At 45.3% G+C, this 14,308-nt stretch overlaps 1 protein-coding gene across 3 annotated transcripts in view; it reads right to left on the bottom strand.

Annotated features, from left to right (window-relative positions):
• Positions 1 to 14,308, bottom strand: part of LOC138284668 (uncharacterized) — a 353,800-nt gene that overhangs the window by 177,419 nt on the left and 162,073 nt on the right. For all 3 annotated transcript variants that reach the window (XM_069223733.1, XM_069223735.1, XM_069223736.1), the window contains one exon: positions 13,596 to 13,889. In XM_069223733.1, the coding sequence (XP_069079834.1) occupies positions 13,596 to 13,889 (294 nt within the window). The remainder of the gene's footprint in view (positions 1 to 13,595; positions 13,890 to 14,308) is intronic.

Raw genomic sequence — 14,308 nt, 5'->3', positions numbered from 1 at the left:
GCATCATTGTAGTTAATAATAGAAAGTCTGTAACCAAAAAGATGCTACATTTGTAAACAATATTTAGGACATGATATTTTTGTCAACTATGGTCTAACATGCAATCGAGTTTAAACTGAAGCTCACACTCACGTTCTTTGTTTTTTGCCAAATTAAACATCGATGACCTTAACACAAAGTAAAACGTATCACTAGCCCACATTTACAAGCAGAGAATTACTATGGAGCAGCGTTGCCCCCCTCCACCCCCACGAGAAGCAGAAGCTGCAAACCTTTTACAACGAAAGGATAATAAACTGTTTATTATCCTTTTATTGTGAGAGGGCCAGGGATATGTGGGATGATGGGGATGAAGGGAGTGGACTGTGCACTCCCCCCACTGCACATGTGTGTTTGGCCGCCCATCTCTGGCCGGCCGAACACACATGCACAGTGTGCTCCGTCTAGCCCGGCACTTGCTGCTGGGCTGGAGAGAGCAGGCACAGACTCCCAGTCTGCCTGGGAGTGCCTTGGCTGGGCGCTCCCAGCCAATCCTAACGCTGCTCCGAGCAGCATCAGGATTGGCCACAGGGCAGGCTGGAGGCCTGTGTCTGCTGAGGTGATGGAGGAGCAGCAGCAATTTTTATTTTTTTATGAATTTGTATTTTTCCCTGTTGTTTCTCCCCGTGCATCACCCCACCCCTTCAAGCGCAGCAAGCCGCGACTGCCATGGAGTTCTTATGATATACTGCTCCAGTAATGGACCTGCTAATTAAACATATCTATTCTGTCTATTCGGGCCTGCCCTACTGTTCTCTTAAGAAGCCCACTATACTACAACTTTTGTGACACTTGAATATTTGATAGGCTGTTAGTGACAACAATTAGCAAGTTATTCTTTTCCCAGTGGGATGTTCTCAGGGCTTTTTTATGTGAACTGGATATTTTTTTAATAAGTTGCATCTAGTTTCTAAGAGGTGTGGAAAGAGATTCTCTGTCCCGCGAGCCATCTATACATCTTTATCACACAGTGAATTGGAAGTTCTCCAAAAGCCTCCAAAATTAATTACTTGTTCTTGGTGAGCATAACTGCAACACCTGTTTTGACAACAAGTTGTCCAGAGCCGGTTGCCACTCAGATATTACTGTATTCAGATGTATTTTCATAAAACTCAACACGAAAGAACATTAATTCCTGCACTAAGAAGCGACCTAGAGGAGTTCCTCAGTAAGACTGGGCTGTGAACTCTAAGGGCCTGATTTATACACTGGAAGCAAGGGAACCCTGTCACCATGCTTCCCTCTTTACCAACATTATGGTCCTTCCATCTAATTTAGATTCAGAAGGACCATAGTTTGACCAACGTGGAGACTACTCTGTCTCCGCTGTGTTTAAACCCCTCGACACTCCGACGAAATAAGAGCCATTGGAGGTTTGGCAGGATGTCCTCCCACCTAATTTAAATGGGCTGACGTACAGCAGTTTTCAGTGCCCGTCACTGCCAGGAAAATCCTGACAGCAAGGGGCACTGAAAATTGCTCAATGCCCTCCTCAGCGTGGGAGTTTCCTCCCATGGTGAAAGGGGCATTGTGTTTTTTATTTTCAAATAGAAAATCCTGCTTTGGGTTTTCCTTTTTAAAAATAAAAAATTAAAAACCAGTATAAGTTTGCCGTATGGCTCCATCATGCTGACGGAGTGGTGCAGCAAACATACAATGTATTGACTACCAATGGTTGAAATGTCTGCTCGGCCAGCAGACATATCTACATTTATCCAGTGGCACCTCCATTACCCTAGCCAAGAGCGAGCTGCCCACCACATTATAAATCAGGCTCCAAGTTACTTGCCTTGGGTAACACACTTTTTAGTGGATACTGTATCTAAATGCAGAGTCCGTACTTTTTGAATTCCCGTAGGTGCTAGATTAGATCCAGAAACTATTCCAGCAATTACTCTAGTCTGCCGATAGGTGGCACCATCAGACTCCCTCATGACCTCACCTGCTCCAGGAAATGACTGCACACCGCATGTGGATTAACCTAAATTCACCATAGAAAACTCCATGGACTTAGATGCGGAGTATCAATAACAGATTGATGCCATGCCAGTGTACCTTATTAAACCTTATTAAAACCCAAAGGTTCCCTCCGTACACAGGTATGCGGATGGGCACTAAGGAATCTGCTATAAGAGACATTACCAACGAGAAAGAGCATTATCCACGGAAAATAACCACTTCTTCTAATGGATCCTTCTAACCACATATTTTTCAACTTTTGAGTAGATACCAATGCAGTATCTCCCAAAATGTGGAGAGCCTGAGGAATGGATTTCATACCTGAAAATCCCGCACGACAGAGCAGGCAAAGTGCTTTTCTTTGCAAACCTGCACATGTGAACGTAGCTAGAGGGCATCTGCTGAGCTTGTCTACTCTGGCCTCAGTTATCATGCAGATGCTTGAAAGTCAATTAAAACCATTAAAGAACCAGTCAGTGCCATAGTTTCAGCAGCTCCTGGTACAGCACCTGTGTGCCTCATACCACCCTGCCTGATACAGTACCACATGGTAGTCATGCTGACTGTTAGAAATTGCATAGTGTTGCCATTGATGGAAGGCAGAAAGGTCCTGAAACCAGCTTGATCGCAAACAATTCCAGAAAACTTGATGTGGGGTCTCTGCTCCAAAAACAAACTAGAGGCCTCTGATCTCGACCTTACCCAGATGAGTTTCCCAGCTCTGAGCCAATGCATCCACCATGAGCTCTGGATGGGGTAGGCATCGTGGCCTGTCATGTGTCAGGTTGGCATCCTTGATCCACCTTTGGAGGTTAAGAGCCCCTGTCCTGACACATGGATGTTGTCTGTAAGTCACCCCCAGTACTAGGCTTACTGAAAGAGGATGTTCAACTGAACAGTCTACATGAGCCAAGGATACTAAAAAGTCTAAGGGCTGGAAAATCAGAATCACATCCTGAATGTCTAGGACTCATTCCTGGGGCACCAAGGATTGGAACATCGCCATGTCAAGAACTGCCTCAATGAAAATAATCTTCTTCTCCAGTCAGTGGTGGGATTTTGGCTTGTTGGTGGAGAACCCAAAGGAGGAGAGAAGTGAGATGATGGCGTGCAGTGGGTCCCATAACAAATTGTGATGACCCTGTCTTCGAAAGCCAGAAGTAAAGGTGTGGAAAGCCGTGCACTCCCACCTTGAGAAGATGGGTCACACCCACCATCACCTATGTGAGGACATGGGGAGGGAGGGAGTTGAAGTGAGCCTTGCAGGGTACATACTTCCATGTGCCTGTTATGCAATTCTACGAATACCACCCAGAAACATGACAAAAAAGCAAAGGGAATAACCTTAATGGACAACTTGCAGAACCAGTTGGTCAGAGGGAATTACCCACCACCTGGACAGGTAAAAGTGTACCCTGTCCCTTATAGTCTGCAAGTCACTCTGTAAGAGGGAATCAGAGCAGTCCGGTGGTGAAGGCAAGGGAAGGGTAGTTGAGACCATCCAATGCCACAACTATGTCCCTCTCAGAGCCCCAAAAGGGCTGGGCAGGCTGCTGGATGGTCTGAAACACCTGCAGCTCGCAATAAGCCAGACACAAAATTAACCCCTGAACTTCCGGCATTGTTTCTGGAGCTGGAAAGCTGAAGCTAGCAAGCCCAAGGATTGAGCCAAAGCAAAGCTAAATCTGAATCACTCAAGAACTGAACCACCTTGCCTCTAAACAGTCTGAAAACATAAAAGAGGATGTCTCAAGGATGCCAGTAAGTCCCTGGAGAAATCTGAACTGTGCATTTAAGAGTGGCAATGAATAATTACACCTTTAGCACTGCTTTGTCTGTAGAGTCCAGCCAAGCCCGCAAGATGGACTTTGTTGCACCTTGTCCACAGTGGACCATCGCAACAAAAGTATTTTGAAACTCCTCAGGGAGGTGGAGCAACATCTCACGCACCATGTACCAAATGGTGTGGGTGTAGCATATAACTAAGCTGGTGGAGCTTACCCTTTTGTCAATGATGTTGAGTCAAAATGGCTGGGTAATTCAGAGCAGTACTGTTGTGCCTGGCTATGGATCAACTTACCAGGAGAGCTGAGCAGGACTTCACTAGTGTCACAATCATGCCTGTCAGAGCTTCACTGAAAGGTAGTAAACGCTCTTAATACAATGGGCAAGGTTGCACGTTTTCAGCCAGAATATTTACGTTAATTTCTACATTACACAGTTGTAATTCCAAATGTTCTTTTGCACTACAGTGCCACGAAAGCAAAAGAGCCATATTTCTCGGTGGAAGCTCATCTGGGGAGTTTACTTCTCTTTCTTGCAAGTTATCAAGACCACTTGCATTCTGGAGGTCTAAATAAGTCCTTCATCAGTATAGTGGGAGTGCAAATTGTTAGTCCCTTCATCATCATCCCCATAACAGGTAGCATCATGAATTTCCTGTGAGTATGAGCCATAAAAGCATCTGGTCGTTGAAGTTACCAGTGCTGAGGCAGAGGCACTGCTGGAGAACCCTAAAATAGCACTGCCAGCTCTGCCTTAGAGATCTAATAGCAAGACATTAGTCAGGATCTAGCCAAACTCACTTCTATATCAAAGACTGGTGTTGGATCCAAGACCGGTGTAATTAATCCAATAGTGTCTGTTGTGACCTCCAGCAAAGGAGTGGAGGCATGGCCTCACACTAACTGTGTCAGCCTAATGTTATCAGTCAGTGCTGGGAAAGGCCTTCTTGGAGGAAGTCTGACTCTGGGCCGTGGCTAATCAGTGGGGCCTGAAATCGCTCCAGAGAAATTCAAAATTATCATTGAAGGCTTACAGCTGATGGGGAGTCGCGGATGACGAAGGAAATGTGGGTCTTACACTGTCCACCTATAGAACGGATATGAACTGGACAAGTGCAGCGTCCGTAACTTTGATTGTCAGTAACTTTGATTGCTGACTACATGAATGCTCTCTGGAGTGGTAGCAAAGGGGGAGGGCTCCTATTTTGACTTTGAGTGTTTGCACCAAATTATGCACCAAATGCTTGAGGGTTTTCTGGATCTGCAGTTAGAGAGTTAAGAGTCCATCAGAAAGTCAGAATAATCTAATCATCTGTTGTAGTAACCTCTTCAACGTTTGTGAACCCCTTTTCATTTCCAGTGGGGGGACAGACCGGAGTCACCTGAGTGATGGCAATGTAAACTGCTAGTGTCCTCCAAATAAAATAAATTCCGCCCTCCCACACTTCTCGACTCTGCCCACTAGCCGTCACCATCTTTACTCTCTGTGACCCATTTTATAAACAAATGACATTAACTGAATTACGTGCTGCCCCTAGAGATATTTTTGTGGTAAGGACTGTAAATTGGTGGGGGACATCAGTGTCCATATATTCTTCTGCATATCCTTACTCCTGCAGATGATTATTGCCAGAGGTACCTGGCTTATGGAACATGTCTCATGTAGTATCTCTGTGCCAGACCCTATGAGGTTGCATCTAAAATTTTCTATTGAAGCAACATTCACACTTTAAGCTGAGGTAAGTAGTACATTTCTCTGAAAAAAGAATAAGCAAATAAGGGAGCTCTACGATCAAGTATTCTCAAATATTATGTCACAACTTCTTAATGCAAGAAGCATCTTGGCTGGGTAAGGTTCCAACATTAGTAACAAGACCTAGTACCAGGAGGTTGGAGAGCATGGAACAATCATAACTGTTAGTAATGGTTCCAGTTCTTAGGGTGATCTTAAGGACACCACGGTCCTATATTTTTTGTGATATACCTAATAAAGTGTGGGGAAGTCCCCTTTGGAAGTTCAAGCAACCTACTTCTGCTAAAAAAAAGTATCTAACTCCTTACTCGCTGGGCATAATTAGGGTATTCTCAAGCTTAAAACAGGTGGTTATAAAATACAGGTAAGCGCTGGAAGCTCAGGGTCAAGAGGGGCAAGACAGTGCTGAAAAGGATGACAAATTCATATAAACATGATTATGGTAGGAAATTGAGCCTATACTACTTTGCCCCTTTTCCTTGTCATACTAAAATTTTTGCATGCATTATATGAACTCAAGGAGGAACAGGCATAGCTTGACATACAACAAATGTAGTTTACTTGACTGCACCCTCAAAGGTAACTAGCAATAGTACCCAAAGCAGAAGTGTAGGAAAATGGCTCCTTTTTGCAGTTACCCCACAACTTTGTGCCTGATATTAATGCTGACTTGCCTGAGAAGTGTGCTGGGATCCTGCTAACCAGGCCCCAGCACCAGTGTTCTTTCACTTGAAATGTACCATTGTTTCCACAATTGGCACACCCCTGACACATAGATAAGTCCCTTGTAAAAAGTACCAGTGGTACTAAGGGCCCTGTGACTAGGGAAGGTCCCTAAGGGTTGCAGCATGTTTTGTGCCACCCTAAGGGACCCCCTCACCTAACACATGCACACTGCCAGTGCAGGTTGTGTGTGTGAGGGTGAGGAGAAAAAGGTAAAGTCGACATGGCATCCCCCTCAGGGTGCCATGCCCACAACCCACTGCCTGTGGCATAAGTAGGTCACCCCTCTAGCAAGCCTTACAGCCCTAAGGCAGAGTGCACTATACCACAGGTGAGGGCATAGCTGCATGAGCACTATGCCCCTACAGTGTCTAAGTCCATTCTTAGGCATTGTAAGTGCAGGGTATCCATATTAAGTATATGGTCTGGGAGTTTGTCAAAATGAACTCCACAGTTGCATAATGGCTACACTGAATACTGGAAAGTTTGATATCAAACATCTCATAATAATAAACCCACACTAATGCCAGTGTTGAATTTAATAAAAAATGTACATGGAGGGCATCTTAGAGATGCCCCTGTATTTTACCAAATCCTTCAGTGCAGGACTGACTGGTCTGTGCCAGCCTGCCACGAGATGAGTTTCTAGCCACATGGGGTGAATGCCTTTGTGCACTCTGTGACCCGGAACAAAGCCTGTCCTGGGTGGAGGTGCCTCACACCTCCCCATGCAGGAACAGTAACACCTGGCGGTGAGCCTCAAAGGCTCAGGCTTCATGTTACAACGTCCCAGGGCACTCTAGCTAGTGGAGATGCCCGCCCTCTGGACACAGCCCCCACTTTTATCAGAGGAATTATTGAAGAAAACAAGGAGGAGTCACCCTTCAGCCAGGACAGCCCCTAAGGTGTCCTGAGCTGAGGTGACCCCCTTCCTTAGAAAATCCTCCATTTTGCTTTGGAGGATCTCCCCCAATAGGATTAGGGATGTGCCCCCCTCCCCAAAGGGAGGAGGCACAAGGAGAGTGTAACCACCCTCAGGGAAAGTAGCCATTGGCTACTGCCCTCCAGTCCTAAACCCCCTCTTAAATTTAGTACTTAGGAGTGACCCTGAACCCAGGAAAACAGATTTCCTGACAACCTAAAGAAGGAGGACTGCTGACCTGAAAGCCCCACAGAGACGACAGAGACGACAACTGACTTGGCCCCAGCTCTACCAGCCTGCCTCCAGACTCAAAGAACCTGCAACAGCGACGCATTCAGCGAGACCAGCGACCTGAGGACTGCCCTGCAACCCAAGGGACCAAGAAACTCCTGTGGACAGCGGCTCTGTCCAAACAACAAAGAAGAAACCATCTTTAAAGGAACTCCAGCCTCACTCCTGAAGTGTGAGGCCCCAACACTCTGCACCCAACGCCCCTGGCTCGTGTCCAGAGAAACCAACACTGCAGCAAGGACCCTCAGGCGACTTCCACGACGTGGACACCCTGAGATGACCTCCCTGCACCCCCACGAGGACGCCTGCAGAGAATCCAGAGGATCCCCCTTACCGCGACTGCTCGGTACCAAAGAATTCGACGCCTGGAAGAAGCACCCCCAGGCCCGGGAGGAACCAACTACTTGTGCACGAGTGACCAGCAGGTGCCCCTCATCGTTGCCCAGTCGGTGACTGACCTGAGAAGCCCCCCCCGTGCCCTGCCTGCATCGCCAGAGGGACCCCCTGGTCCCTCCACTGATTTCTATTCAAAACCAGACACCTACTTTGCACACTGCACCCAGCCGCCCCTGTTCTGCTGAGGATGTATTTTGTGTGCCTGTTTGGGAACCCCCAGTGCTCTACAAAACACCCCTGGTCTGCTCCCCGAGGACGCAGGTACTTACCTGCTAGCAGACTGGAACTGGAGCACCCCTAGTCTCCATAGGTGCCTTTGTTATTTGGGCCCCTCTTTGACCTCTGCACCTGACCGGCCCTTTGTTGCTGGTGTTGGGTGTTTGGGGTTGACTTGAACCCCCAACGGTGGGCTGCCTATGCCCCGGAGACTGAACTTGTAAGAGCTTTACTTATCTGCTACACTAACTTGTACTTACCTCCCCAGGAACTGTTGATTTTTGAACTGTGTCCACTTTTAAAATAGCTTATTGCCATTTTTGCCAAAACTGTGTACCTTACTGTTTTCATTCAAAATTCTATATTTACCTATGCCAAGTAACTTACAATTTATGTACTTACTTGAATTCTGAATCTTGTGGTTAAAATAAATTAAGAAAATAATATTTTTCTATATAAAAACCTATTGGCCTGAAGTTAAGTCTTTGAGTGTGTGTTCCCGTTTATTGCATGTGTGTGTACAACAAATGCTTAACACAGTATTATCTATTATTGCCACTATCTTACCTCTAAGGGGAACCCTTGGACTCTGTGCATACTATCTCTCACTTTGAGATAGTATATACAGAGCCAACTTCCTACAAGAAGTATTAACAGTATCAAAGGCTGAATGATGAAAAGAAAGAGAGAAACTCTGGAATGAGAGATGTAGCCAATGGAACAGCATTACAAATAGCGCACAGTCCCTGAGGTAGCTACACTCGTAATCCATTGACACAGTATTATTGCTGGTAAGGTAGGTCATGCATTCATGCAAGTTGCAGAAATGGCCAAGGCGATTTGCCAGCTAAAGGTAAAAGTAAAAGGCTAAAGATGCCAGGAATACGCCATCAGATTATATAAATGATGCCTGTCTGTTTCTTAGCAAGGAGACCTATAATGGGCTGTGCAGATAGGAAAATTCTCTTTAAGGGACTTAAATAAGGAAGAGTTAGCATTTTATAATTAGAGCAAGTGTGATAGCCTGGTCTTCAGGAGTAGACTTTCTTTCACTTTTTAGGTCTGGCCTACAGGCTGCTTTAGCAGTCAGCAAGCGTCTTGTATTAATAAACATAAATAAAAACAAATATACATTCAAAGAGCGGCTTTGAGTCAGCCCTGTTTGTCAATTGGCCTGATTTGTTCAACTGTCACTCAAATTTGCTTCTGCTCACCATAGCATACAACATGGGGCAATGGGTTAGCCCATGCTACACAATAGCTCTCCTGTACTGGGAGTGACCGCATGTTGCCTGCTCACATGTGCATCCGGCTAAAAAGAAGGGCACTTCTATGTCAGGGCTCGTGGGGTAATAATTTTATTTCACATTTTTTTCTTTCCATTATTTAGCCTTTTTATTGTTTCATACATCATTCTGTGCATAAGCTATTCCTTCTAGTTATAGTAATGGAATAGTTTCTTTGTGCCAATAAAAAAGAAAATGTTACTTATCCTTCTGTCTGCAGCTTGTGTGGCTCTACATATTCCTGCCATCTAGTAGTGGGTGTGGACATTTGCAAGTTGTTTTTGTTTAAAGTTGTTTTTGACTAACAACATCTGCTGTAACTCCACCCTTAACTTACAATTCAGCAGGATGAAGACACCCGGTTAGCGGTAGAGTCGTTCTGAGGTGGTGGATGGGTGCACGTGAATCCACATCACTACACACTATGAAGAGATGTTACAGGGTAGGTAACATTTTCTGTTTGCAGCATGTTGGCTGCAGATACCCAAACTCTGCCTAAATGGTGCCTAGTAAGCAGGAGATGCTGAAGCTCGAAACAAAGCTTGTAATATAGTCGAGCCAACCACAGCAAGCTAACGGGCTTAGGTGTCTACACAGTAGTGTTTGATTAACATGTGCTGTGCTAAACATAATGGCAAATACTGCATGGACCTCTCATTGTTAAAGAGGGTCTAGAGCAGGAAGACATCCTCCTTCTGCAAAATGTGCATGTTTTCATTATGGTGGTGGGGAAGCCTTAATGGAGTATGGTACATGTCTGGGTCACCTGGTCAATCAGTGTTGTAGTCTTCTCAGGCCTTGTCTCCCTTGCTAGGTGCAAAAGCCTCATAATATGGGTCCCCAAGGTGATACGGGCCTTCCTTGTTGGAGACAGTGTGGACTGACTGTGGAGTGGTTTGGGGAGACTGTGTATGTGGAAGTGTGCGAGGACACGGCTGTGGAGGGAGTGGTGTGGGAACCCCAAGTGTAGCGGGTTGTGGTGGTGAATAGGTGGTCCTGTGCCTAACCATCTTCAGAATAGGAGGAGGTGAATTCTCAAACAAGAGTTCTTCCTCAAAATCAAGCCCTCTCTTTTTGAGGGTCATGAAGGGTGTCTTGGGGGGTTGCTGTGAAGAGGGCCTGGTAAAGATTTATCCTGTGGAAAGGTGTAAAAATATTTTTTGTCTTTTGTCCAAGAACTCTTGGAGCCGGAGCATAATTGGGCCCTCACTTGAGTCTGACCTTGGGAGTAAAAAATGCCTTTGGCGCAGACCTCTGTGGTGGGATTGACACTGGCTTCAGCTATGATGCTTGCTTGTTAGAGCCTCAAGAATGAGGCAGAGGGGACTGTTTGCACGGCTTGGCTCTCTTTACCCAGGGCCTTCTGGTGTCATCGACAGCTTCCAGAATGAAGCATTTCAGTTCTCGGACCTGATGGTGCTGTTGGTGCCTAGCATCAGTAAGGGTCCCCGGCCGCAGTCCAGCAAGAAGTCTTCCATTGTTGTGCATCAAAGCTTCTCAAAAAGGAACTCTGCGGCTGACATTAAAGAGCTGCACTATAATTTACCGGTCCCTGGGGTTGAAGATTTGACAGCTAGCATCAACGTCCCGGGGAAGAGGTGCTGTCAATACCAGAGCTGGCACTCGAATACTCAAACCCAGTAGCAGAACAAAACAATATTAGGTGGAGTCACAACAGGTTTTGTGTCTTGATAGCAACATAGAACAAAAAGAAGTTGCCAATGTTCGTGTTCAACACCAGATGGCAGGAGTATAAAAAGCATGTGTTTCTACATCCAAACTACAGCCTCATATTTTCTAGTTATGTGTATTAAAATAGATGTAAAAACTTGTATCATTTTTCAGTATGCCTGCCTGCAAGAAGGCACTCGCACATTTTAAATTTCTATTGAAAGAATAGTGCCCACAAGTTTAAGCGACGTTTTCCTTTTCCATTTATATTTTTTTGTCATATGCTTGCAATAAAAAATTAAAAAGTAACCCTTGCACGAACTTGCCCAAGCCAGATCTACTGGCTTTGACGATGCTTGTTTAGGAGTGTGGTGAGGAAGAGAGATAAGACATGAATATTTCCACTTAATTTTGTGTTTCTTGAAGGAAGGTCATTATAAGAGTGTTCTTTTTTTAAGCCACCATTCACTTCAGTCAACGTCACCCCATCAAACCTACCTCGCTCTTCACCCCTGAAAACAAGAACGGTACCAAGAGCAGCATATGTGGGAACTAAACAAGTCATTTTCCCCCAAAAGAATGGTAACTTCCAACTAACCCATCTAGTTTTTGGACAATACTCCTTGCGGTTACAAGTGCAAGTTCAAACTTACCTTCCAAAGTACATAAATATGGCCTTTTTTACCACATACACTTTGAAAATCCCAACCCTTAACCCGGACCTGCTGTCAGTCAGCCTTAACCTCCATACTGCTGCATATATCAGGTTAATGCTGTGCTCCCCTTCAGTATTTCTGCATCACGTGCACACCATTTACTGCCTTTGAGAGTTCATGGATAAGAGAAATCTTATTGGTGCATAACTGAGTGTCTCTCATCAACAACAGAATACTAAATAGTGCCAGTAATAAAAGAGCATGAACAAGTAACAAAATGCTCCTCAGTACTTTTATATACTTAGGGCCTCATTATGACCCTGGCGGCTGGCAGTACACTGGCGGTAACACCGCCAACAGGCTGGCGGTGTTCCGCCAGTGTATTATGTCTGTGGCGCATTAGTCACAGGCATACCGCCGGCCCCTCCACTTGACTGCCAGGCTTCTGCCTGACAGTCATAATCCCCAGGGTAGCATTGCCCTGGGGGTTATGAGTCCCCAACCGCCAGCCTGTCCATGGCGGTAAACACCGCCATGGAAAGGCTGGCAGTAAGGGGGACTCGGGGTGCCCCTGGGGGCCCCTGCACTGCCCATGCACTTGGCATGGTCAGTGCAGGGCCCCCCAGGCACAGCCCCATCGCACATTTCACTGCCAGAATTTCAGGCAGTGAAATGCGCGACGGGTGCTGCTCCACCCACTGCACATCAACATTGCCGCCGGCTCTATTATGAGCCTGCTGCAATGTGGATGTGACTTTTCTGCTGGGCCAGCGGACGGAAACGCTGTTTCCGTCCTCTGGCCCAGTGGAAAAGTCATAATAGGGAACCACCAATACCACCAGCACTGGCGGTATACTGGCGCCCGCGGCTTCGGCGGTCTTTTTGAAAGACCGCCAAAGTCGTAATGAGGGCCTTAGTATGTCAACTGTACACCATGTTCTGCCACTTTGTGCTCTCCCCATTTGAGGGTTTCAACATGTAAAAAAAAAAAAAAAAAAATCTAAATACTAGAAACAGTACGTCCTTCTAATAGTTCTATGACCCCAGATAAAACAGAATTATCAAGTTGTTTCGAAGTGCCATGTTTGTTAACAATACACCAGAGTCGCCTCGCGCCGCGTAGCATTTTTGGTCCACCGGCTCCTTCCCTTTCCCGCTCAGTATCTCGGGGGCCTGAACGAAGGATGAAGAGAAGGACCAGGGAGCATGCGTCGGGTGGAACCTCTGACGGGCCGAGCGACTCAGGAGTTTTTAATGCGCCCAGTTCATTTACAAAGCTCGAGTCTCCCGTTGATGCGAAGAGGTTCATAGAATAGGAAAAAGCGAGATACCATGGAAAGTATTTCTTTCTAAATATTTTACGCCTTTGTAGGCTCTAGCATATCGGTTGAGGATGTTAAAGTGATCTCCGTTTCCAGACAAGATATACTTTGAAGATGAATGAACTTCAGCACTTTAAAAAATTGCGTTTTTAGATATAGGCACAACACAAGTCACAAAATCGAGCAGTTCATTTAAGGAAATTAATCTACACAGTGGTTGGCAATCTTGAGGCAAGCAGGGGCTAGGAATGATACCAACTTGCTTTGGGTGCATTGGGTTCAAACAAATCTATTTGACACACCTTCATTGTTTGAACTGCCAACTCCAACACTGTAGGTCATACCAAAACATGCGAATTTCTGTTCCCTCGTTTATTTGAAAACACTGCTACTCAAAGCGAGTTTTAATCTTTTTTACAAAAAGGTGAGTGGGAAAATGACATGGCTGTCACAATGTGCTGAAACTCTTTTTACTGACCTTCCTTGCACAAGCATCATTCTAGGAACACCGCTCGATTGCTATGGCTGATGTAACAGTAAGAAAACATGAAACTAATACATATGTTTGCCAGCTTACCGATAGGAATCATGCGCCAGACTACTTCTTTGGGCTCCTTTAAACTGGCATGTTTGATGCTGCAGGTAACTGTCTTGCCTTGGTCCCTCTGACTTGGAAGAAATGTGAATTTGCTAACACAGTAAAAAAGGCCCAGCTCGGTTTTGATATCCGTAATTTCTGGTGTATTTCTTACTCCATCCTTCAACCAGAATATTTCTATATCTCCGGGGAAAAAAGAGTGTATCTTGCATTCTAATGTTATATGCCCCTCTGGGCTTCTAACATACTGTATGGGATTCAATACTGGTGTAACTAAAGGGGGAAAAACAGAACAACATTAGTTTTATTATAGAGTGCAACATTACTTTAATTACACACATCACCAGTCATAGTCAACCATGTAAATTCCCCACAGATTTGCTGCAAATCGAAAATGTCTTTGCTAAGAGGACATGACGTATTAAATAGGAAAACTTGTTCAAAATCTGGAATGTGATGTTTCTAGGACTATGGTAGTACTCTGAAGCCTTTTTCTTGCAAGAATATATACTAGGAGTATTCTGTTTCATCTAGGTGTGTATCTGCTGTTCAGAGACGAATTTGCCTCATTGCTTGATCAACCCCAGGTGCTAGGCCAATAGCCCAAACAAACTCCATATAGAGACTATGGTTCGCAAAGGCAAAATCTATTTCTCCACATCTCATGGCTAGTGTGATTTACTTTGCTTCCA

Source organism: Pleurodeles waltl, chromosome 3_1, assembly GCF_031143425.1.
Source record: "Pleurodeles waltl isolate 20211129_DDA chromosome 3_1, aPleWal1.hap1.20221129, whole genome shotgun sequence".
In the NCBI taxonomy this organism is placed as follows: Eukaryota; Metazoa; Chordata; class Amphibia; order Caudata; family Salamandridae; genus Pleurodeles; species Pleurodeles waltl.
Note: the sequence above shows the minus strand (reverse complement) of the source record. Positions and strands in the feature narration are given on the sequence as shown.